General features: G+C 36.7%; 1 protein-coding gene across 1 annotated transcript; it reads right to left on the reverse strand.

The window, feature by feature from the left end:
• Positions 1–1,752: 1,752 nt before the first annotated feature.
• On the reverse strand, positions 1,753–24,487 carry kcnj3a (potassium inwardly rectifying channel subfamily J member 3a). The gene is given in 6 exon segments (XM_043248051.1): positions 1,753–3,882; positions 3,885–4,193; positions 4,196–4,396; positions 20,250–20,466; positions 22,550–23,218; positions 24,416–24,487. Coding segments are annotated over 5 exon segments (1,467 nt in total). The 5' UTR covers positions 23,213–23,218; positions 24,416–24,487; the 3' UTR covers positions 1,753–3,805.
• Positions 24,488–26,476: the final 1,989 nt, after the last annotated feature.

The following is a 26,476-nucleotide window of genomic DNA, read 5'->3' on the forward strand; positions in this document are numbered from 1 at the left end:
ATGCAATGTCTGTCTTGATATTGCATTTCTGCACACTTCCACCTAATTCAGCAGACTCCAAAGGGGTCATTCAAATTCTCTGTCTATAGGACAGGCAGAGCTAAACTAAACTACACTGCATTCACAGCCCAAGTAGATTAGAAAATTTAAATCCATGCAAGTTCCACTCAGCAGTAGGTCAACAAGGCAACAAAACAGGCACACTGACACAAAGTCAACACTCTAAATTTAGCCTTGGATGTTCAGAGCTGTCCTCAATGAAATGAGAAATAGAACTTTTATGAGTGCAAATGAATGGCTGACACATCCAACTATTGGCAGGCAGAGACTGTATGTGGAGTAGACTTAGGATATAGCAGCTTTTGGATGGTGTTAATTTACAATAATTATTTGTATTTAAAATACACTTTATTGCATTTATAATGATAGACAAAAAATGTATGTAGAGTAAAGGTTCCAAAATGTTGTGCCAGCCTTATGTTAATATACAGTACTGTTTAAATTTGTATTGCATTTCAAATGTTGATGTAACAAGCCTGTGAATGTGATACATAAATATATATTTTTTTTTTGTTTCAGTGTGTGCTTCCAACCATGGACTGCGGAATCTATGCAAGTATATTAACATGCAAACAAATGTTGTTTGTCACTTAGATGACATTTATTATGTGTATTTTACAGTTCATGTTTCAGAATTCAGTGAGTATTTACACATTTAGCCACAGTATGTAAAGCAAAATCACCTGTTATCTAACACTCTCAATGTAACAGAAAATGCCTGCGACTTCATATTACTATATATTTATTCTTAATATATGAACAAGCATGCATTTATAAATAATTTTTCTAATAAATATATTATATACTATATATTGTTCAAGTGGCATTCCAGTTGTTTTATTGCACTCTTCATTGTCTCTGTGTTTGTGGGGCTCCAGAAATACAGTAATCATGTGAGTGGTGTGAAGTGACAGCATACTGCGGAGGAGTTTTGTGATATTATTTGGATTGAGGAGGGTTTCTTGCTGTTGTTAGTTTGAAACTTGGAACACTTCACCTCTAAATCACAGTGACTAAAGGTCTAAGTGGATAAAGAACGTTTTCTGTCTCTCAACAGACATTGAAACAAGGTTGATAACAATGCAGCTGGTTTTTTTTTTTTTTATATATATATATATATATATATATATATATATATATATATATATATATATATATATATATATATATATATATATATATATATATATATATATATATATATATATATCATAATGATAATGAACCTTAGTAATATAATAATAATGACATATTTTTATGTGTTAATGTTTTTGAAACATAAAAAATATATATCCATTGTTAGTCATCCTAACCTGGGTATCAAAATATTTTTCTAGGCATAATTAAAATGGGGGTGGGGTGGGGGTGGGGGTCAGTTGGTATGAGCAATTTAGAAGTCAAATGATATTCCCAATATCAGATGCAGGCCACCTTGTTGAAATTACCAGCCACTAATGCTTCCTGAGAATGTGTGAGCTCTGAAATCAATAGAACTAATTAACAAACTGTTCATTAAAGACTGGCGGACTGGTTTTATAGACAAAATTTAATTGGGTATTGGTTTCAGCTTCACTCCTCATTCTTTTCTTCATTGATAATGACCATAGGTCCGCTATGGAGAGTCAAAAGGACTTAAATAACGAAGCCAGCAAATAAAAGAAGTGATTGAGAGTATGATAGTAAGGTCTCGACCTGCCACAGTGACTATTTAGTCATTAGACTATTTAGTGCCACTGCTTCTGGCTGAAGTGGATCTCAATCCACCTGTCATCTGTTCATTTCATACGGCAGTGGTGATCTATAAGGGTGCAGGTGTAAAACACTGACAGCTCCCTTTTTTTAATGATGCTGTGGCTAATGGATGAAAGTGCAGGGATCTCCATGGCAATTCAGGCAAAAAAAAAATCTCTTGGGAGAGAGGTGCTCAGTGAGGGTGCGTTAACAGGATTCAGACACTACCGCAACACTTTAAAGGATCAGCCAATCAAGGCCTCTAATGCTCTGTTCTACTTCACTGACTGCATAGACGCCCTACATTACATTCAAATTCTGAAAGAAATGTCGGCGGCTACGATGCGGGAATAAAATTAACCTTCCTTTAAATCCTTTTCAATAAGGCAGAAGGTGCACTTAAGTCCAAGGTTATTAAAGGGTTGAAGAGGCAGAATCAGATAGTTCATTTCTTGATTCTTCCTCTGACTTATTATGAAGAAATCATTTAATAATGTGAATAGAGTGGATTACATTGAGCCCTAATGTCCTGAAAGCACACCAAAGATATTTTTCAAAGTCCCTGTCAAGTAATGTACTTTAGAAACCATTTGCTGAAAAAGACATTGAAATGTACCGTATTCAAGGTGAAGTGTGTCATTTATACACCTCAGAGAAGCAGCATGTAGTGTAATTACAAAATATCCATCAAAAAAAAGAGTGTTCTGTAAATAAAATGCTGGGTGCTATTAATAAGATGAAAATTTTACATTTACTGTTTTTTACAGTTCTCAGGTTGCAACTGGCACCCCAAACCCCAAAAATTTAAATTCTGTTCTCAAGTAATGTCAAGTATTTTCAGCTTTAAATATAGTGTACATTCATCTGTTTGGTATCACTTTACAATAAAATGCTTTAGAAGTATTTTTCACTGTTATTGAAATGTTAACTAACTGCATGAGAAATACTTCTAAAGCATGTATTAATCATTGAATTTTTTTACTAACACATTATTACAAATAGCCTATTGTTACAAAACATTAACAAAGAATAATAAATACTGCAACAAATGTATTGCTAATTGTTAACATACTCAAAAGGTGTTTATACCAATGTTTGTTTGTATATTTTTATTTCTGCATCCATTCTTTTAAAAAGTACAGCATCAACTTTTTGCAAAGCATCTTCTTCATCAAAATAAAGCAAGACAGCATTCAAAGCACTTTAGGGAGATGAGAAGAAAAAAGGCTATATTTTGGGGTGAACTGTTATAAAGGAAGTGACATATACCAGCTTTTCCAAACTGATTTCTCTATCCCCTCCTTTTCTAATACTCTCGATACATATTAAAGCCATAAAAAGCTTACCACAGTCAAGTATTAATTGATAATTCTCAAAAATGTTTGTTCTGTGTTCAACAGCTTTACTATTCTAAATAATTACTTAACTAATTACGTTTTTATGCTGTAAGAGGATTATTGGCATTACTGGTCTATCGGTTAGCAACCATGCATGGGAAAAATCCAAATAAAGCATGTATAAACACTGAAACAAGGAATTAGTGTAGGTAAGTCTAAACATTAATTTATGACCTTTTTTAAGTTAAACATGCATTGTAACATAAGCTCAGTTAACAGGTAGTATGGCAAACAAAGCAACAGTGTGACTTGAATAACTCCTAATTAGCCACGTAGAAGGAACTGTCCGCTACATCGCCATATGGCTTGGAAAAATGAATATTTGCTAACATTTCCTTGGCAAATAAATATGTACAGCTTGTCATGCCATCAGAGGGAGAGAGATATTTTAACATGCACTTGAGGGTGTCATCCGTACCAGATTGTGCTTGTAGTAACAGCAACCTGAAAGAGTCTGTTCACTGCATGTGAAGCTACCACAGGAATAGACGTTTTGAATTACATTAATCTACTCCATTGGAACTGCATATATGGTTTAAATCTCTCCATATATACATGCTTAACATCTCAGATTATATGAGGGCCCTTTTGGCAGCAGCTGAAAAACACAAATTCTTCTATGTGAAACGATCAGAGTTCATCTTTCGGAGTTTGGGGGGCAGATGCCCATCCATGCGGCCTCCTCCCCCAGCCAGTCTTTGCAGTTTCGTGGCAGGTCCGCAACCGATTTGCTGATGGCCTCTGTGGAAATCTTAGTTGTCTTGGAAACCTGCTTTTCCTCTGAGACCCCAGGCACAGAACTGATGCGTTGGAGCTTCATGGGCAGTTCGCCAAGGCTGTATGTCATTTCTGATGTGGTGGAACTCATTCTCAGGAGCTTCCTGGGTAGCCCGTCTCTACCTGTCATCTTCTGCAACTTGGCTGGTAATTTGGTCGCGCTCTCTGGATCCTCCAGCAGTTCCAGGCAGTCCAGGAGCTGTTCTTCTCTCTGCTGTTGCAGAGAGATGGGGCCATGAGAGGAGAGGACATGAGCAAGGCCTCATCCTGCTCTTTCGCACTGTAGGGAGGTGTGGGAACCTCAAACGTGGCGTGGAACTGAGAATAATCCACTTTAAAGAAGCCCTCCTCCAGAGAGATGACTGGGAAGAATCTGTGGCCCCATAGCACCTCATCCTCTGTGTACGACGTCCTCGCCTGACAAGTCATGCCTATTAGAGAAATATATGAAAAGTGACAGATGGAGAAATGAATGAAGCGGTCAAAGATTAATCAAGCTAACACAATTGGGAAAAGCATTGCTGCACTCTGAAGAGTATCGTACTTCTTTATTGCTATCATTTCCAATAGGATTAAACATCCCTGTATATTCTTGACCCTAGGCTGAACCTTTTGACTTAAAATAAATGCTACTTTTAATCACTTTAAAGTCACTTAATCACTTTGTCGAACCACTCTGTTTGTGCATTTGCATCCCTTTTTTTCAATACACTAAAATTCAGTTGTGTATGACCAGGTATTTCATAACTCGTAATAAATTCAGTAATAATTTGTTTATCAAAATAAGATGATTTCTTAAATATCTTTGCATATGGAATTGTGGTTTGTTTTATCGTCCACACTATGTTTTTGCCTACAGAAATAGAAAAGTTTCAGTCAAACAAAGAGAGCTTCCACGTCCAATTTGAAGCCTATGAAACTGCCATACAAAGTTAACAAAGGAACAAGAAAACAAAAATTCATGCACTGTAGACCATTTTTAGGATAACATTTTCAAGACATGTTTTATTCTTCACCAGTGTTCACACAGAGTTTGAGTTACAAACAGATCATGATAGATTTAAGCTTGTTCTGACATTCCAATATTGGTAATATCTAAGTTCCAGAGATGTAGAGAGGTTTGTCCAGACTGATAGTACATTCATAATGTCACGGTGTGGTACCTCGGGTAGAAGGCAGACAGGCAGGTAAACTAAACCACATAAAATAACGACGAAATCGGACAAACAGAACTGAAACCACAGGACTTAAATATACAACATAAATACTTAAACAAGACACAGCTGAACACGATACGACAATTAACTAAAAGTAGGTCACACAAAACATATGGCACACAACAAAAACAACAACAAAAAGGAGTCCACGTGTGACATTACTCCCCCCTCCTGGAAGGTGCATCCTCGCACCAAAAAAACTAAACAAAAACGGGAACTTGGGAGGAGGATCCAGTGGAGGACGGGCCCCCAGGAGGGGGTCGGCAAACAGAGTCGTGGGAGGAGCCAGGAGCAGGAGGAGATCCAGAGGACCCAAAACCCAGCCATGATGGTCCACGGTGGAGCCGACGGAGGGAGGATCCATGGAGGAGGAATGGCCATTGACTCCATGAGGGCTGCGGAGCAGGTGGTGGAGGAGACTGAGGTGGAGGCGGAGAGCCTGATGGAGCTGGTGGCCTGATGGATCACGGTGGAGAGGAGGGAGCTAGGAGCCTAAGGGGAGCCGACGGGTCTACAGGCCGAAGTGGAGTCCAGGACTCAGAGGCCGGACAATGAGGCGGGGGATCCTCCACCAACGACAGCAATGGAGACCGGCAGACCCATGGCGATCCAGGGCACTGGAGGGAGCGCTTGAGGCACAGGCACTGGAGGGGGCACTGGAAGGAGTGCACGTGGCACGGGCACTGAAGGGAGCACTCGAGGTGCGGGCACTAGAGGGAGCGCTCGAGGCGCGGGCACTGGAGGGTGCGCTCGAGTCACGGGCACTGGGGGGAGCTCTTGGGAAAGTCTCTAGGGAGCGTCCTTGGGGAACAGTCTCTAGGGGGTGCTCCTGAGGCAGGCAATGAACAGGGTAAACATTAAGGCAAAATAAAAAACAAAAGGGGAAAAGCCGCTATTAACTTAATGTACTTATGTACTTTCTGCACTTTGTACGGTTCGATCTTCTGTCACGGTGTGGTTTAGTGAAAAGGAGCACTTGACAAGAATATAACATTAACGATTTTAATTATGCACATATACAGAAATAATACCTCAGGCAGGTAGGCAGACAGGCAGGTAAACTAAACCACATAAAACAACGACGGGATCGGACAAACAGAACTGAAACCACAGGACTTAAATATACAAAGTAAATATTTAAACAAGACACGGCTGAACACAATATGACAATTAACTAAAAGTAGGTCACACAGAACACATGGCACACGACAAAAACAACAACAACAAAAAGGAGTCCACGTGTGACACATAACCAATTAAAAATGTCCATCCATCCAATCTCCAAATTGCCTATCCTTTGCAGGGTCGTGGCTAGACAACATCTCAGGTCAAAGGTCAGGGAAATCCTTGACAGATGGCCAGTCCATCGCAGGACTCGCACACATTTTCACTATCAAAATTTCTGTACATCTACAAACAATTTAGTTCTGCACATTTTTCAATTGTTGGGAAAACAAGCACCTAGAGACACAAGAACAACACAAACTCCAGAACAGGAATCACTTGCTGTGCTACCCAATGAGCCACCATGCTACCACAGTTAGAAGATATTAAATATGATTTTATTTATTAGATATTTTGAGGATGTTTAGTATACTGTACAAAGTTTAAAATGTATCAAATACTATAAAATTTAAATCAGTGGCTCAACTGTATTGCCTCTTGACTCTTATACATGAAATATATACAAAAAAATCAATTTGAAACCTCTCAGTCATAACTGACTGGGTCACAATGAGGCATGAATGTAAATTTTGCTAGCGTCACTTTCTATGGTTTCACAATGTTTAAACATTCAGTCAAGCCAGAAACAGATTAAGAAAATCAGGCTAGCAAAAGTTTGTTTTCTCTCTCTGGACCTCATGAATGTGGTAAAGAGATTTGCTTTAATAGATTGGTCATATCTAGACACAATTTACATGCAAGATTAGCGTTGGTGCTTTATGCATATATTCACATGTGAAATTAAAATACAATGTATGCAATATAAATCTACTAACAAAACTCAAACATGAAAGGTGTGCAAAGAGGAGTCTTGTGTTTTATCTATGGTCTTGTTTGGCAGTCTAAAAACAAGCAAAACTAAAAGAAGAGATTTATTTTATTTGTTATATTACTGATATATCCTGATTTGACCAATAAAATTAGGGTCACATAAAATGAGATTTGTGTCTCATTTGTGTCATTGCAGTGAAGAGAATCTAGTTTGAGCTTGCTTATTTCGGACTCAATGAAAAATGTACAATGTCAGTGATAAAAAGCAAATGGCCTCAATACAAAAAGTAATACAGAAGAAGAGAATCAATAAAACTCTCAAAAGTATAAAAGCAAAAAGCCCATGTTATCAGCACGGCTCAGGCTGCCTTCAGCCAGCTGTAAGTATTGTAGTCTTCTGATTTTCAACCACAAAACAACTTCCTGAGTTCATCAAAATATCCTTTCATAGCACTTTTTTTTAAACATTAAACATATTTCAAAATGAGGATTACAGAAGTGTTGTGTGCTGTCTGCTCTGTTCATAAGACTCAGGCACAACACAAGTTTCCTTGAAGGTGAATTTTTGTTACATTAAAATAAAATATACCATTTATACAGTTTAATACACACACACAGCAGTGTCCCAGATATTCTTCTTGAATACATCCTGAAGCACTGTAAAATTAGCTTGTGTGATCTCTCATTAGGAATATCTTACCTTTGTTTGTTTGACAACAATGCATTGACGTATGTGTCACACTGCACCCTGAAACGGTTTCAAAGACTGTTAGGTTTGATGGCAGCAGTGTCTAGTATGAAATGTTTTGGCCTGCTGTACATAAAACCATTGCAAGGGTGACTCAGGACCAAAGAGGCAACCCAATTTGTCATGTAATGATGCCTCTGTGTCTTAGTCATGTGAAAAAAAAACCTTGGTTCTTGTCCCAGGGTCCCATGTTAGGAGCTCTTTATTATCAGAGGGTCTGCAGACATGCCTGCTTTGCAAACTGCATTGTCTTGTGCTAGTTGCCCAGTTCAGAAAACTGTGGGTGTGACCTCTGAATGGTCCCACCTTTAAGATTCCAGTCTCTCAACTGAGGTTGTTGAGACCATACTCCACTCCAGAGGTCCCACCATGACACTCTTCAAAGTGAGCCTAGTTCACATCTTGGCTCAGTGCCATTAGCTGGAACCAATTAACTGCCAGGTTGGTTAAATGCTAGAGCTGCTGCAGGAGGGATTGTCCACATAGTTGATTCCCTCTACCTTAAAGGTGTACTTGGCGGCCATGGCTTCTTACCATGGGACTATGTTGAGCTGCTTTTGAGCCTATAGAGGAGGTTCCTGAAAATTGTGAACACTTAGAACAGTGTTTCCCTTAGCCATCTGTCAGAAGAGATGGTGATCATCACTTTTTGTACCTGAGGCCTGATTATGTACCAAAGGTCCCACTAATGCTCCAGCCATACTTTTTGTTTGCTGTGGTCCACCTAAGAAAGGCATTCCACAAACCATGCAGGCATGACTGAGGTTACTGTATCTCCCTTGCTTATGAGTCATCTAATCTCCCATCAACTTAACTAGACGTATAGCAAAGTCCCTGATAACCTGAACACTGCACTTCTAGAGACTCAACAGCAATTTTGGAAAATGGTGGAACTTGAGGCTAAATGGTTCTTGATAGTTCAACACCTTAATTCTTCACTTTAATTCTTTTTTAATTATTTTACAGTTAACATGTCTTTTCCTCTCCGCCTGTTTTTTTCTGACTGTGCTGACCCAATGATCATTTCACTGTCCAGAGGTCATGCCTTAACTTTACAAATTCTAAGATTGCATTAGTATTGCATCCTTTCCATTTACTTTCAGCCTGAGTTAAATTTTAAAAGCTTTTTTGGCTTATTTTATCTGTGAAAGAAAACCTAATAATTATATACACCTATAATATAAGTGAATATATAAGAATATGAGAGTTTTTTTCACTCCCAGCCTTCAGGGACAATTATGTATCAATTATAATTGATAAAAAAAAATAAAATAAATAAATAAATAAATAAATAATAGTAGTTATTAAGATTGGTGTTGTTTGTAATTGGTAAAATATCTTAAAAAAGAATATGGTGAGCGGATCAACTTGCCTAACCTACGTCAAAGGAATAGTAACAGCAGTAGTTGACAAATCATAAATAATGTCAAACATAAGCAATAGGGTTTATGCAATCAAAACTACAACACAGTGTTTCTATGGAAACCCAATCTTGCCATGTGCACAGCTCTTGCATCCAAAGCTGTTCTCTCGTACACATATGTTAATGCCATTAATAAGCAAAAGACAATTTATCTGAAATCAGCAGCACAGCAGTCTAAGGGTTATAACACACTCTGATACTATTCCCGAGTCATGAAGAAAACACATGCACTCTTGATGTTTCACAGTCAGTATCATCCCATAAAACGTGTGCAATCGTGTTTTGCTGGACGCAGGGCTGCATTGCAGTGGTGTTGAGTATACTGTAAGAGTCCTCTGTGCATCAAGCATACAGTATAATTTAATGAACAACCCTGTCAGCTCTGTGGATGACAACAGAAAGAAACGCAATCAAGTCATCCAAAGCCCTGTGCCTTGAGTTCTCATGTGACCACTCAAATATACTCAACATAATTTCATTTTTAAACTACCTAATTAAACTTGTCAACAAAAAAAATCACCAATATCTGTTCTATGAAGGAAAACTGCAACTGTAACAAAGAAAGAAGCCTTCCATTTGTGCTTATTTAGTGAGGCTACTAAAGAAAAGATTTATAAGGTGCTATGCAAACAGTAAACTCAATCAGCTGAGGGTAACCTTAGCTGGTTTTGTTAATAAACTATGAAAACCTTGTTTGCCAAACCAAGCATCATTATTTCTATAGACTGTGGAGCTCCATTAACATGTATCATATCTAAATAGTTTCTGTATATTATTAAACTGGAATACACTTACATCTGGCATTCCAGCGCAGAGGTGTTACACATTTTGCTTGCATTACAATGTTTTGGAAATGTTGCATCAGAGGTTGTGTTAAATTTCAACATTTAAAAAATAAAGGCCATTTGTATTATCTGCCTACTTTAGAAACATTCCCATAGCAAAATACATTAATTGGGAGAAATTATGAAAATCGGACAAAAAAACTTGTCAAAATGACTGATATTGTCAGTCAAATCAATGAGGGCAGTATATTCTGTTTACTGAAGCTGTTCACTGGTTCAGTGTTAACAGTCAAACTGAGAGATTCTGTGATGCAATACTGTATGTAAGTTCTTTGTGAAAAAAAAACTTCTTTCTTCTTCTTTATTTGTCTCTTTCTTTAATCCTATCTTTTTGACAAGAACCCCCTAAAAACTCTGTGTATACAGAATCACTGAAGCAGAAATAACCAGGGAGCAAGAACTTATTACTCAGGGTTCAAAGAGAGGCAATGACTGGAAAGTGTGTGTAACATATTTTAACAGCTAGAAATGAAGGTTAGTGGAGCTGACACACACAAATCCAGTTCTTCACACCGGTAGACTAAAAGCAGAGGATTTCCCCTGATAATGTGAAGTGAGAATTCAGTGTTTTGGGATATGGACAGTATAAGGGTGAGAAAAAAAAAATTACTGTACTGCCGTACTTCCTATAGACAGTGACCCAGTATGGATGCTAGCAAATACTTAGCATTTCCCATACGAACATACACAAGGACAATTCTTCTCTCTGCACTTACTTTATCCTTCCACTAAAGCTATTTTACTGTTTGTAACAGATTTACGTCTTAATCATCAATAGTATATGAATTTACCTCATGCCAAAATGGAAAAGTTCCCCAGGATGAAAAGTGTGAAAATAACAGATGAAGATAAACGGATGAGTGGTCTTTACATTTTCAGTGTTTTCACACTCTGTTCCATCTCACCATAGCATGCACACGTTCGATTGAGGTTATAGCCCAGGGTTGGCAAGTCCACGGGTTTACCAAGGTTGCCACAACTTGTTTTTCTGGGGTTAAAGGGATTTCACCCTCAACCTGCTGGAATGCTACTTTAACAGAGGAGGTGTCTCGCCAAAGGGAAAACCATGAAAAAAAAGGGCTAAAAGGGCAAAATGGGCTAGTTTTGAATTTCAATTAGGCTAGTTTTGTTTCTCAAACCTGACAGCCCTGCATGAGGCTGTCCTTAGTCCCAGAGTTTTCAAGAGAAGTGTTTATAAGATTTAAAAAGCACAAATTCACACCTAGACAATGACTTCACACAATAATGCTACTTTTTTTAAAAGTGTAAAATGATTTATATTTACTTATTTAGGCACTTTAGACAATTTAAAGAAAAGAACAGGAATAAGAAGAGTGAGGAAAGTGTAAATGTAATGTAAATGTAAAGCCATGCATTCTTGCTGTCTTATAATGCCAACCCAAAAAAACGGTTTACTTATGATCTTTAAAACTGTACTTCAGTATTTTTCTGGTCAGACTCAAGCTATTTTAGGGGCATCTCTCAAACGTCATTCTGTTACCATGCGGATGTCCCTGTTCTAGATGATGCTTGACAATGAAACTGAACAATTGTCCAAAGTCGCTGTAGTGTCCATAGTGATAGAACTGTAGCCTCCTTCTGAAATGTTGGACACTGATGTGGAAGTGGCTTATCACTGACAGACAAAGAACTATTTCAGCATCCAGAGTCCCTGGTCAAAGTATAGTAAAAACTAGCTTCCTCATTTATGATGCAGACGTTTATATAATACACTTAGAAAGAGCTTATTTTAGTTTCAAGACCAAGGGAAAAAAAAGCTTAAAATCAAAGCTATGATTGTGACCCACTTGGATTTAAGTTACGCTTATATGAGAGCACTTTTGTGAATTCTTAGGATTTTCCTGACGTTTATCGTAAACTATTTTGTAATCATAACATTATTTATCGTGTGCGTCCGTTACATTTTTCATTACATATTTCATTACACATTACACAAATGCTCCATCCCCAAACATATCATTTGAATATCAGTCGACTTTTAGCAACATTGGAAAATTCAGATTTGATGGGGACAGGGACTATACCCCTACTATACACACACTTCACAGTTAAAATGAACAATATAGGCAGTGAAACGCCAACAACTTTTGTTAATTTTCATATAATTTACAGAGGCTGACTAATAAAGACAATATGACTTTGCAATTTTCACCATAGATATGTAATAGATTTTATGATGTAGTAAACATGTTCTATATTGCCCTTGGCTGAACACAGAAAAAGTCACTAGATATTTCACATTATTAAGTAAAAATTGTCATCGTACATCCACTTACATTAGTAATATAATACTAACAATAGTACTAATAATGAAAAATAAGAAGGTGTGACTAAAAAAATTATAATCACGTACATACATTTAAATTACAGACAGAAAAATGTATTAATCCAAGTATACAAATTGTGCATGTTTTCTTGACTAATTTGTTTCTATAGCAACAACATGAATGGATGCCACACTGAAACTGAATTTCTTAGCAAGAGGTTCTCCTCACTCCCATGTTAAGGCTACAGTTTTGTCTCAAGGCTATAAAACCTCATTCTTATACAGCAGAAGAACAAGAGGACCCTCCAGAATCTCCCAGCATGCTCTGCGGGAGAATAAATCTAAAAAATGGGAAGGGAGATTGCATGGGATGATGGAGTAAGGCTGAAAATAAAAGGAAAGAGAGAGAAAGAAAGAAATGAAGAGCAAAAGGATGATAGTGCAGCAATAAAGTAATAAATATTAAACGGTGACCAGACTCGGTGGGATATGTTATCAAATAAACACACATTCTGCTAATACCTTCTTAAATCCCTGAATAACAATTACATACAGTATGTAATCGAAATTTAGTTTAAGTCAGCTTTACAATAACTTAGCAATCACAGGAGAAAGAAATTGTTTTGCTTTGGGTGATTACATGAATACAACTTAAAATATCAAGATGATGTTTTGTTGTTGTTCTTCTGACTTTTGTATTGACACATGGTCTGAGTCATGTCCGTTTACCACGATTTTTGCCTCTGTGTCTCATCGAAAACTTCTGTCGGAAATATACAGTCCCACACGCGCAGCGCAGGATGTCTTTTATATTTCTTGTTATGACACCATCATGATAAAAACTTACTCCCATGTTCTATTTAGCACAGCAGGGCAGAAAGTATATTAACTAACACTGCAATTACTGGCAATAATGTTAAGGAATTATTTGTGAAAATTACTAACATTAGGAAGGAACATCTAAAGAATCCCTTGTTACTACCCAGACAGTGTATTGATTCCTGCACTTTCAAATCCGATTTTTTTTTTTTTTTCAAGAGTGGTTTTCATTTAAGTAAAGCTGAAGGAGAGGAAAGAGATTTGTATGTGGAGTGTCACTCAGATAGGTAGAGAGAGACACAGAATAAATGAGGTTGTAGATCAAGTGAGGTCAGAGAAAAGGAGTGAAAAGAGCATTTCTTTTCTCTTTGCTTCTGACGAAGGCTTTTCCAGGGCTCTGACAGGCATAGAATAACAATGGGACGGAAATAGCAACTGTCTATCCCAGAGGATCACCTCAGAAGGAGCCACTCCAACCAACAAAATGTTCATGAGCCCATGTGTTTATCTGCAATCGATTAAAGTGCCCCTTAGAGGCGTTCAAACACAATCAGTCAATAGTACTGAAGACCCAAACACAAAAGCTACAGTTCTACTTTGACCAGTAGACAATACAGACATTTATGTGATATGCATCAAGCAATACTTGACCCAAAATGCCACATAAATTAATATCAATTTGTTATCAGCTTGATTTTTAGATTTAGATTTTAGACCCGAAAGGTACATATATGACATATTACATCACTTCTTGCATATTTTATGGCACTTCGAAAGTGTTTTCTTTTTATTCGAAAATTTGATATCATGTGATTTTTAACAAAAGCAAAAAAAGGTATCTATTATATTAATAATAACAACAAAAAAACTTGGTACATCTACAGTGTTAAGTTAACTGAGACTTGTAGAACTTTCTGATTCTGAAAGCTTTGTCCTCATTTGTGCACCTTTTTGGATAAATGCATCTGATAAACGTAAATATAAATGCAAATGCAAAGAAAAACGACCATTGAATGGTTGTGAAACATTTTCAGTTTTATCTGAAATTAAATATCCAGTGAGTGGTACTTAAAGTATAGTGCTGGTTTTGAAAATAAAATATCTCATCACAAAGCAAGTGTACAAGAGATTAAAAAAAGCAACAATGGCGTTTCCTCTTGTTTCTGAAAGACTTTATCACAACTTGTATTTCATGAGACTTGTACACGAATGCTCTGAGTTGCAAAACTACCAGGTGAGCAACCAAGCATGTTTTACTTGATTAGTTTAGGATTCATGAGATACATCCATTCATTGATTTGTTCTATGCAAGGTCTACAATTTAAACATGCATTTTTCATGTTTTATTTTATGTATTGCAGTTAATTATTGACTGTGGAGGAATTCAGATTGCCTTCAGTTTTCTCATGCACGAACTGTGCATTTCATGTCCTGTAACAGCATTTCTAAAGTCCAGATTTGAATTAGGACAGATGTGCTAAGAGACGCTGAGCAGAATTCATAGTTGCTTCGGTGAAGGCTTTCAAGTTCCGTGGCATCAAAACATGCCTAAAACATCACCACAATGCATGCTCAACCTTGACATTACCCCAAAAAATCACTTTTTTGATTCATCTCTCTACAAGACTTTTTTTTTTCTTGATGATCATCCCCATACTACAAATAAATACACAGACAAAATGTTGAAATACGGTGAAATATGGTTTCCACCTTACTACTGTCTCATATGTTCATTATCGTAATATTTTGTCTGATATAGATCATAAAAGGCTGTTGCTTTTTGACAGATTACTGAGCGTTCAGACGTGTTCAATGCAGGTGGGCTAATGACAACATTTATGACTGTAAAACCCCATGAGCCCGTCCCTGAACTTTGTACAGAACAAATCATTTATACAACAGAACAACATCAGCTGCACTGCTGAGCCAATTATTTCTCTTTCTCTCTTTCTGTGTATGACAGATCCTTGGAAGGTATTTTTCCTCACCGAACAGGGTTCACATGGGGTTATGCGTTACTCCACACCCTCAAATAATTTATCACCATTCAGCCTAGCCATGGCAAATCCCTAAAGACACAATTACCAAGCCCCTTTCACTTGAGACATGACACACACACACAAACACACAACACAACACAAAATACAGCTCTGCTCAGTTGCCTCTATTGTTATGTCAGTTAGGGCCTGTTCATTTTTCAGCATGACCAGCTGTTTTAGGAGCTGGGACAGCACAGGCTGTCTAAAACAGCAATTGTGCTTGAAACCAAATGTATTAGACAACAAAAATAAAGCCGAAATACAATACATCAAATATCCAGTGACATAAGCCACAATTAATCCTTTAAGCTGGTATTTTAACACAGTAATAGCACATCAGTCATATTTACTAAATGAAAAAAAAATCAATTAAATAATAAGTTAAGTAAAATTGAGTGTTATTTATTTAGCTGTCATACTATTAGGGGGAATTCTGTTTTTGGTTTCTACATCTAAACGGATCAAGTCAAATGAAATGATTTAGCTGATTGTGTTTTACAGCGTATCCTTTCACGGGCCGCTAGCTCATCTCTGCATATTCATAAATCAGGCTATGGTTTTGCTAGCACAGTGTGATATATTCTGTCCATCGGTTTCTTCATTCATGAAACTCCTTATCACTGGTTGCAGAACAGCTGAGCCAGCTTACAGCTTACGGTCTGTATTTATGGAGATCTTTATCGGTCTGATCTCAGAGCAGGGCTAAATTTACACTCTGCATTTAGTAGGATTTTGATTATTCTTTGTGAAGGGATTTTGCCGCGGGCTGTATCTTTCCAGAAAAGCGTCAATATCCTTCACAGAGAAAATAAGCGGGAAATCCTCCTCATGAAATGATAATGTGGACAGGGACACAAAATGCTGGGGTATGTTTAATGGAAAGTACAAACAAACAGCATGGATGCAAAAAAAATCGTGCATGATTGAGAAGGACAAAATATTATAATCAATGGAAAGAAACACATGGATAAAAGATGAATGTTTCAAAAAAAACCCCGGAGCCCATATCACAAAACGATGAGCTGAATTTCTCACTTATTCTTAATTTTCTCTCACAAAAGGTCAGTGTGCTCAAAACAATTGACACAGCCCTCTGAAATGAGTCTTAATTTCTTAAAACATTCATTCATAAAAATAATGTTTTTACAGTATGATAAGTAGTTCTTCACATAAGTGCTGATTAACCTGAACTTGATTTCTGCTTTTTACAAAATGATTAAAGCACAATTAACCTGTAAATGAAGGATGGTATGAAACTTGTACATTTTAAATATTTTAACTATTTAGTGCACAGCTGAAAAATTATGTTGTATATGTAAATTGCTTTTGTGTATATTTACGTGTTTTTTAGTTTGTTTGTTTTTGAGGATGTGTATTTATTTATTATTATTTATCTATAATAAAAAATTATTCATGTAAATTTAGCTACTCATGCTCATCAAATCGTTTGCATGAATTAGTATTAATCATAAAATAATAATTATTAAGACTAATCTGGCCCCAATTTCCACTTGAATTAGTCACTATCTCTCTACTTCAACAAAACTGATCTGTCATGAATGTAAGTTCTTCAGAGAAGTACTGATTTCTTCGAATGTCTTGGAGACGTAGACATGGTTTCTTCTGAATGTAGTATGGTACGTTTTTCTTTTTTTCACATAATTCTAGACTCACTGATGGTAAGATCAGCTGTCTATTGAAATCAGAAATGCAAACTGATATTACTTGCTACTACAAAATTCAGCAAAAGATAAAAAACTCCTTAAAAGAATGCATCACATCACATGCATTATATGTGACACTAGAGCACAAAAACAGTCATAAGTAGCAAGCGGGTAGCAATAGACAACAATATATTGTATGAGTCCAAATCTTTTATGCCAAAAATCATTATGAGTAAAGTAAAGATCATGTTCCAAAAAGATATTTTGCAAATATATCAAAACTTTTTTTTCTTGTATAACAATATGTATTGTTAATAACTTAATTTGGACTTTTACAAAAAAGTGACAAGTATTGAATAAAATGATGAAAAACATAAAATATGTTTTTAAACTTGTAACCTGCAGTAAACAGTTTATCTTGCAGTGCTACTGCAGACAGCTCAGCTTCAAACATGACAGTTACAGAAAGGTTCTTCTAAATTACATGAACTTTACACAGCTTATCCTAAATAAAAATGCTCGATTTCACTGGAAAATCTATAGACTTCATCAGGGACAGTTTGTGTGGTTTTATTTTAAAGCTTCAGACTGCTGGAGACATTCTGCATTCACCCGCAAAATTTCTCAAACCACCACGACGGGCAGAGAAATCTACCTCTGACGTTTTTGTTGTTGTGTCAGAAGTATTCAGGAATTTTTGCTGAGTGAACTGGCAGCTCTCAAAATAGACCTCTCCTTGAAAATAACAATGCTATGTAAGTATTAAAAGGGGTGAGATTTGATGATGATGATGAATGTTCCCTCATCTATCACATACATGCTTTCCCCAAGTACCTGTCTGAAATAAGTTTTAGAATTTAATTCCAATGCCTAAAGGTCGGGTATAGGTTTTGTCTTTGTATAATTGTGCTGCAGACTAATATCCTTCAATGTTCTGATATACACAAACTTTATACTGTGCACTGAAATTAAGTCGACATTTTATTGCACATTTACCCACTAAAATATTTCAAAAAGACTTAAAATAAGAACTAACACATCTGTTAATCTGCAGATTATTCTGTTCAGACCATATTTGTTCAGACAAACTTCTAATATGAAATAAACTTCCAATAGTTCCTATTTTCTGTATCCATAAGCTGTTTAACAGGAAGTCAAGTCAGACTTTCGCACTCTCTGCCTCTTTTCGTGCTCTGTCTGATGCATGTCCTCTCCCTCTGTTAGCTCTGTCTGTCTGAGAAAAAGTGCTTTGCACACACTTTCCAGGGCTTCATAATAATCATACGTTCAAAGGCTGCATGGAAACACAAAGGGGGGGGTGGTGGGATTCAAAGTGGGTTGCTATAGAAACAGTGTTACAGCCACCAGAAAACTGGAGAGTCTTGGGATTCTGTACTTTCACTGTTCATCAGTTATTAACGTTGTATTGTGTTCATGCCACATGAGTCTCCAGCAGAAACGTTGGAAAGTAAGTGAAGGACTTCAGTGACTTCTTATTTCATAGCAGGCTGAACAATATTTATAAGTCATGACTTGGGATTTCCTCTCGGCTTCTATTTCTAATTACCAGTTACTACTTTCAGTATATTGCTTTTTGTATTAATCTTTGTTTACTGCAATTGTCTTCCGAAAACTATGCTTCTAAAAACAGAGGCAGAACTGTAGTTTCATCCAAGCATCCTCGCAACGCTGTTTGCAAACTTATGGTTTTTGGTAAACTGTTTGTAATGATGGGAACTTGTAAGTTTGGGATGGGACTGCCTGTTTTGTTGAACCAGAAATTGGGTTAAAGGCCCTTCTTTTACATACGCCATTTGAACTTTAGGCGATTTTCATGAAGATGAAGGTTATGAAAATTGATAAATATATCTAAAGCCAAATTACCAACAAGAACGGGTACTGAAAATAATTGGAAAAGAGTAGTAAGACTTCCTGTGAGCTGTCATTGAAAATGGCAATGAATAGCACTAATATACATCATTACATGAAAACCTCGTAGTGCTGGCCAACCATAGTGATATTTCCAAAATAGTGATATTTCCCATATCATGATATATATCCATAATAAATAGATTATAAAAAAGAGTTCTGTGCGCAAAAGAGCTTTAAAAAAAATAGGCTGTGCGATTTTTAAATGTTGCTTTTTATCCTAAGGGATATACACTGACAACGTACTGGTTGTGCCAACCTCCCCAAACAGCATGTTTACAATTACTCTTCATTGCTGATCAATATTACACAATCAATTATGTGCACTTCAAGGCCAGTGATATACCCCATGACTTCTGTTTTAGTAAGTCACCTTAACAGGATGTGGTAGTCTTTCTAAATGAATAAATAGTGCACTGTTCCTATTCCCTTCCTTTTTTTTAATGAAAAGTCGCTGAAAATATATTTACCCTCAGCTCATCCTAGTTGTAGATGAGTTTGTTTCTTCATCAAAACAGTTTTTGAGAAATGTAGTACTTGCTCGGTAATGGATCTTCCATAGTTAAATGTGAGTTAAACGGTGTCTTCTGGCCAAAATAGCTTGTTGAATAAGTAAGCTTTCCATTGACTTGGGGGCACTTCATTTCTAGTGATTATCATCGATTTGATTACAGAGAACGTCTCTGCATTTAATAACAAATTGTTCAATTTCATCATTATAACATCATTGTATTCTCCTGTTTGATACTGTTCAGTGCTTTGATACAATCGGTATTGTTAAAAAGCGCTATATAAATAAAATGATTGATTGATTTATGGTTTGTTAGGATAGGACTATTTGAAAATCTGGAATCTGAGGGTGCAAAAAAATTATGTTCATTATCCAAATGATGTTCTTGGCATTGTATATTACTTATAAAGAATTATGTTTTGATACATTTGTGGTAGGAAATGTGCGAAATGTCATCACTGAACATGATCTTTGATTTTTGGCATAAAAGAAAATGAAATCATTTTGACCCAAACAATGCATTTTTGGCTATTACTACAAATATACTTGTGTGACTGTGTGGTGTGGATTACTTCTAGTTTATTGTGATGTTTTTCAATCAGCCCTTCACTGCAGATGATCCTTTGGTGAGCAAGCGATGCAATGCTAAATCTCTGTTCCGGTTAAGAAACAAACACGTCTTACGTGAATGGTCAGAAAATTCCAGTAACTTTCAGAGGCTTTTTGACTCAGAGTCAAAATAATACTTTTAAGCGCAATCCAGGCTTAAGACCGTGCATGAGTAAAATATGAGACAGAATAACTCACCGGTCGTTTCAACAATACCCTCTAAAATCACGACTATTTCGAACTGTTCCGTCTGCATGGATCGCTGTGAGAGCTCATAAAAGGGGCTCTTGGTGTCGATCACATGACAGATTGTGAGTGGTGACACGAGAAAGAGTTGGTCCGCTCCGGTGCTAAAGCCCACATCCAGCTCCAGCTGATCCAGGGGGAGGAACTCACCCTCGGGCGTCTGTCGGGACTGCAAGAGCGAAAAGAGGGGAGATGGGGCGTAAAAATTGCTTTAGACACTGTACGGTGAATTGAGCTGTGAGAATAGACAGTCAGGCATCAAAGGACAGGCAGGTAGGACAAAAAAATCTATGTTTTTTATACTGATCACAAGTTACTAAGCAGCATTTCTGGCCAGCATGCTAAAATATAGGCCTACACTGACAACACAGGGATTGCAAACCTATTTTCAGCAGTCTCTTATGCTGTTCTAATTGACATCTTTAACATTTAAATGAAATTAGGTTCTTTCTGGCACTCTTTAATTTAAAATATTTTTAATTAAAAGAGATAATGTCATGATTCGCAACCAAGGACTGGCTGAGTCTGTAAATGAACAACAGAGGGCAGGGTAACACTTTCCATTACATTGCCCATGTTACACGTATCTATTTGTAAAGATAGGCCTAGCTACAACAATATTAATATTAATAAAGTTTAGCAGCTGTAGAAAGAGGGTTGGTACAAGGTGCTTAAGGTGCTTGAATTCAATTTTAAGTTCTCCATATTTTTGAAAAGATACTTGAAAGGAACTTGAATGTTTAAAAGGCAGTATATATGAAATTAGTATTAATTTTTGTTATCCATAAAATGATTATTTTCGCACAAAATGAATGATTCAGCGCTGATATAAATACAGAGCCATTCACCTGATCTTGCGATATTATTCACTGAGGTTAAAAGCAGTCTCACGATATCATAAAAAAGCATTTGATAGTGCTTGCATTATATTGTTCGGCCTTTTAATGCATGTGCTGTTTGTTTGAGTTTCATTTGAGGCTTTTAAAATCACATAGCTTTAAAAGTCACTGAATCACGCAGTAAAATAAAACATCACCCTCTGCAGGTATTTTTAATAATGCATAATGTAAGTATGTTATATTTATCTTGTATAAGCATGTAACATTATGTAGTCTATTTTAAAAGTGTTATTCAGTAATGTGATTACTTGGTTTTGATACTTTATTTGAACCAACTAATAATGTATCATCATTAGTTTAATATGTAGAAATGTAGTAATATAAAGCCTGTTTTTCATTAAGTCTATTTTTATTACAAAAATTCAATTTCACAATAATCAATATTACTTAATTACCAAGTTGTGGCTCTAAATTATTGTTTCAAAATACAACTGCATTGTTTTGTTATTTGCTATTAAAAAAGTATTCTTGCCACAGTTATTGAACACTTTGCATGTGTTATACTTTACTAGATAATAACGATATTCTGATCTCTGGATCATTTTGGATTTTCTGTGTGAACCCGTAGAAAGCAACACTAGGTATAAATGTCTTGAAACATATGCCCCCACAAAATTCAAACATATCATAAATTTTATCACACTCATGTTGCACCAAATCTGAAGGCCTATATATTTTTCCACTCTATGAAACATAAGAAAGGTTTGAAGGACGTTAGTAACCAAAAAGTATTGGTTCTTATTGGCATCCATACAAACAAAAAAATTAAATAAAAAATGATTAATTAATTACAAAATACAATGGAAGATAATAGGTACTGAAAATGTTCTTTAACACATAATTTGTTATGTTCCATGAAGAAAATTACAAAAGTTGTGTTACAGGACCTTAATTAAGCTGAATGATGACGCTATTGCCTTTTTTTGTTGTTTTACAGCTGAACTGTGTTCAATTTATAATTTAATAAGAACATTAATACTTTTATGTTCTTGCTTATTACTGTAAGGTTGCTTTGAAACATCCTGAAAGGTGCTAAATAAATAAATTGACAAATTCTGAATATCATGAGAGTGGTTAAAAGACAATTATCTATATAACTATACAATCATTTAATATTATTTTTATTTTACAATACTAATGTAGATACGTATTGAAAACACAACATTTGTTATATTATCCATGTTAGACCTATTAGCACACTTTAACCAAAGCACCATCCTAAACATTTAGTTGTAGCAATTTGAATATTAATTGTTGCAGTTAATTGATATTACTTAAATGCATAATTACACAGTAAAAAAAATGTAATGCAGCCTAAAACACTATACAAGTGGACAAAAGGCAGACCCTTACCTTAAGTAACTTACACCGGATCTGTGCTGAAACCATGTGGCTGTTGCGCAGATTTCCCACCCTGAACATCAGCGTGAGTTTGCCGTCGCGCATGGAAATGGCCGCGTTCTCACTAAACATCAGCGTCTCTGCTCTTTTCTTGGGCTGAGACATCTTAATAAACATACAGCCTATTAAAAAGGCATCCACTATGGAGCCCAAGATGGACTGAAACAGGAAGAGAATGATTCCTTCAGGACATTTATCAGTGATGTATCTGTGGCCATATCCAATAGTGGCCTCTGTCTCAATGAAGAAAAGGAAAGCAGAGGGAAAGTTGTAGACATTGGCCACACACGGGGTGTACTTCTCATCGTGGGCCCGGTATAGGTCCCCTCTGATGTACGCAATAACCCACCACATCGAAGCCATGAATAACCAGGCCACTGTGTACGTGAGGATGAAGATGAAGAGGTTCCAACGCCATTTGAGATCTACTAAAGTCGTGAATAAGTCTGAAAGATATCTGCTGGTCTCCCCTCCCAGGTTTCCATGCTGGACGTTGCATCGTCCGTTCTTGTCGACAAATCGCTGTCGCTTCCTCCTCTTGTCTTTTTGATGACTGGAAGATGTGGTGGTCACTACCTGATAGTCGCTTCCAAATTTCTTACGAAGAGCAGACATTTTATCCTGCAGAGACAAAAGTAAAGCCAACCTGACCGTCTGATATTTTAGCAGTGTATTAGACATGTCATGACCTTTTCACTGGATAAAGATGTTACAAGTAAAAACAAAAGCATAAGACCAAAGCTGGTTGTCACATGAAAACTTTGTCACACAGGCTTTATCTGCAGCATTTTTAGTCTAATTCATAAATCATTAATTTCTGGTGATTAAACAATTGAACACAAGTCATCATTACATTGTAGATTTTAACTGTAAGGCTGATGTGCCCGTTTTCACATTTTTTATAGTATTATTTTGTTGAATATTTAAAATATTGCCTACACAATAGATGTTGCTAATATACAAACACGCAGTGCATAGTATTACTTTACAAACCGTATACTTTACGTTGACGGTCAGTTTAAGATTAGTTGCTTTAATAAGTTGTAATTATGCATAATTTACAGTTGTTACTTTAATAAGTGTGTGCAACAGGACACTGCCAAATAAAGTGTTTTAATTTTGTTTTGTTTAGCTTTCTTCATTGGCTTTTTTATTATTTGCCAACGTGTGATTTTGTGGAAGATAGCATTTGTACTAAAGACTAAGTTAAAGAGTCAATTGACAGCAGATTCCATGGTTATAGCTCTAAAAATTGTTGGCCAGTAACTGTGACACTTTTTTTTTTACATGTACTTACTAAATGGTTAGAGTTAGGTTACTTGCATGTAAGTATGCATCATTTATTGTTATTTTAAGAATAACCCTTTATTAACATTATTTATATTTTAATAGCACATGTAAAGTGTAACACTGACACCTTAAAAAAAGTGTTACCCTTTTTTTTATAGTCAGCATGGTCACGGTTTATTTTAAGGTCCAGTTCTTGCTATTAACCAATAAAAATGACTTTTGCCTCAATAAGCGCCTAATTTGCTGTTCACTAAATAGTAAGAGATTGCTGCTATTGGGTAGCATCAGGGATGTAGAATATGGTTTTGCGGAATATGTGCTTTATAGGAATAAACAGTTTATATATTAGTAATAGGCACGCTATAAGCAAATAGTGCTATGAGCAAATAGTGAGAATACTTAATTGTTATGGTCAACGTATCGACTTTCAAAACTCAACCTACAGTACCCTGAGAAATAACGAGCACAAATTGTGAGGATGGCCCCGGTTTAATTAAGATGTGAAGATTAAAAAGACGATATTCTTACCGATTTTCACCGTACAGGGATTTCTCCTCTCATTACCTGCGTAGCATTTCAGGCTGACGCGAAGTTTAAAGGAAACAGTCGTTTATTTATTTTCTGACACGGCGTGAAGATACATGTTTGCTCGTCGGGGCTGGAAGCAGAGGTGCAGGCAACTCTCCACAGGCGCTGTCCGTCAGCTCGCTCTTCACTCATCTGTTCATCTGAGTTTCACAAAGCCCAGCTTAAAGTTGTGCTTGATCTCCGTCAGTCTCATCACAGATGAACGGTCCAAACGCAAACGCGCGAATCCTAACGTCCAGCGATTTGCGCAACGACTGATGGGCGCGAAAACTAGATGCTTTCTCAACACACAGAAGGTTTTTCTCCACCTGTCACATGCAACTTATCTAAATTGCGTTGCTCCGAGCCCGTGTGTTAAAGCCAGGCTGATGGTTGTCAGTTCATCCGGACGAGCATCAGACAGATTTACAATAGCGTTCCTTCCCAAACCCAAAGCTCCTTCCAGCGCTATTCAAGAGAATGAGATAATAAATAAAAATGGCCAAACGATCGCAGGGACGGCCAGGTCGTGTCCTCTAAAACCTCGGAGTGAATGTGCGAGGCGGCTCTTTGTCTCTACAGTTCTCCTGAGCGTTTCTCTGCCGCGTCTGAAGCTCCTCGCAGGATACTGAGGTGTGTATCGTTCACCAGGGGAGGGCGGAACTTCACAATCCAAATTCGCGTTTATTGGCTAAGGAAGTTAAACTTACAAGGAATTCGACTTCACAGTTAGGCTAGTCATAATAACACAAACAGGTATTGTATCTTGTACATTAATACAACATGCATATAAAATGCAATGCAATGCGCAACACTGCATACAATCCACATATGAGATGTGCAGTGTCGTAAAGAATAACATACAGCAGAATATAGCCTTTCTCAATACATGCACCTTTGTGTATAATTCATCAGTGCTTGTTATGCATGTTGTTTTAGCTAAGTCTTGCTTCGTAAGAATCATATTTAAGTCAGATCCTGATTAATTTTCTCAGTCACGCTTTATTTAGGGTCTCTTAACTAACTGCTTATTTGCATGCATATTACCAGAATATTAGCCATTTATCAGTAGCAATTAAGCACTTATTAATGTACCTTATTCTACATCCCTACTTGCTATTAATAAGCAGCAAATTAGGGATTTACCGATGGAACATTCATAGTTGATAGCGAATAAAGGTTGTCTATAAAGTGTTACCGTTGTTTTTTACAAAATAAGTGTCAGTATTGATTTAAAATAAGTTGCGAATGTTGTTTTATGCAGCAATGAGTTATTCAGTGAGTAAACAAAATAGCCTACATGCAGCAGATGCAGAATCATTTATCCATTGCAAATACAGTACTATTAATCAAGGCCACACTCACACACACATACAATGGGCTATTTCACATGCAACTGAACATCTGGGTGTTCAATTACATCCCCTCTCTTTGCACACATCACTGCAAATGACGGTTTCTGGTTACACAACAAAGCAAACGCAGTAACGTCCCAAACCTTTGAGTCAAACAGAAAAAAAGCATGATTTACTGTCCGTCGTCAAATTGCTATAATATTTCTTCTGCCGAGATTAAACACCTCGTTGTATGTGTGTGTGTGTGTCTATTTATAGCTTGTGCGGATGTCAAATGTAATTTACCCATCAAAGGAGAGCGATGACCAGCCACCTGTCTGGCATATCGCTGTAGTCTACCTGCCTAATTTGATTTGTGTTGACAGTCTGATTTACTGAGGCCTTGAGAGGATGTAGATGCGCATTGAAAATTCTCTACGCTTTCATCAAACAGAAAAGCACTTTGGATCATACCTAAGTGAGACACTCAGCCGAGGTAATGTATTTTAGAAGGGAGTCATTTGCTAGCACAGGTAATGAAGGCATAAATGATATTGTACATACATCATCCTGATTTATCAAGGCAGTTACTGTATATTTACACTCTAAAGCTGTTTTTCTGTTTGACGTGTGTTTGTCTGCGCTTGTGTATGCCTTGTGTCACAAATCAAAAGACATTTTCCATTCC

The sequence above is a fragment of the Puntigrus tetrazona genome, chromosome 9 (assembly GCF_018831695.1).
Source record: "Puntigrus tetrazona isolate hp1 chromosome 9, ASM1883169v1, whole genome shotgun sequence".
NCBI classification, from domain to species: domain Eukaryota; kingdom Metazoa; phylum Chordata; class Actinopteri; order Cypriniformes; family Cyprinidae; genus Puntigrus; species Puntigrus tetrazona.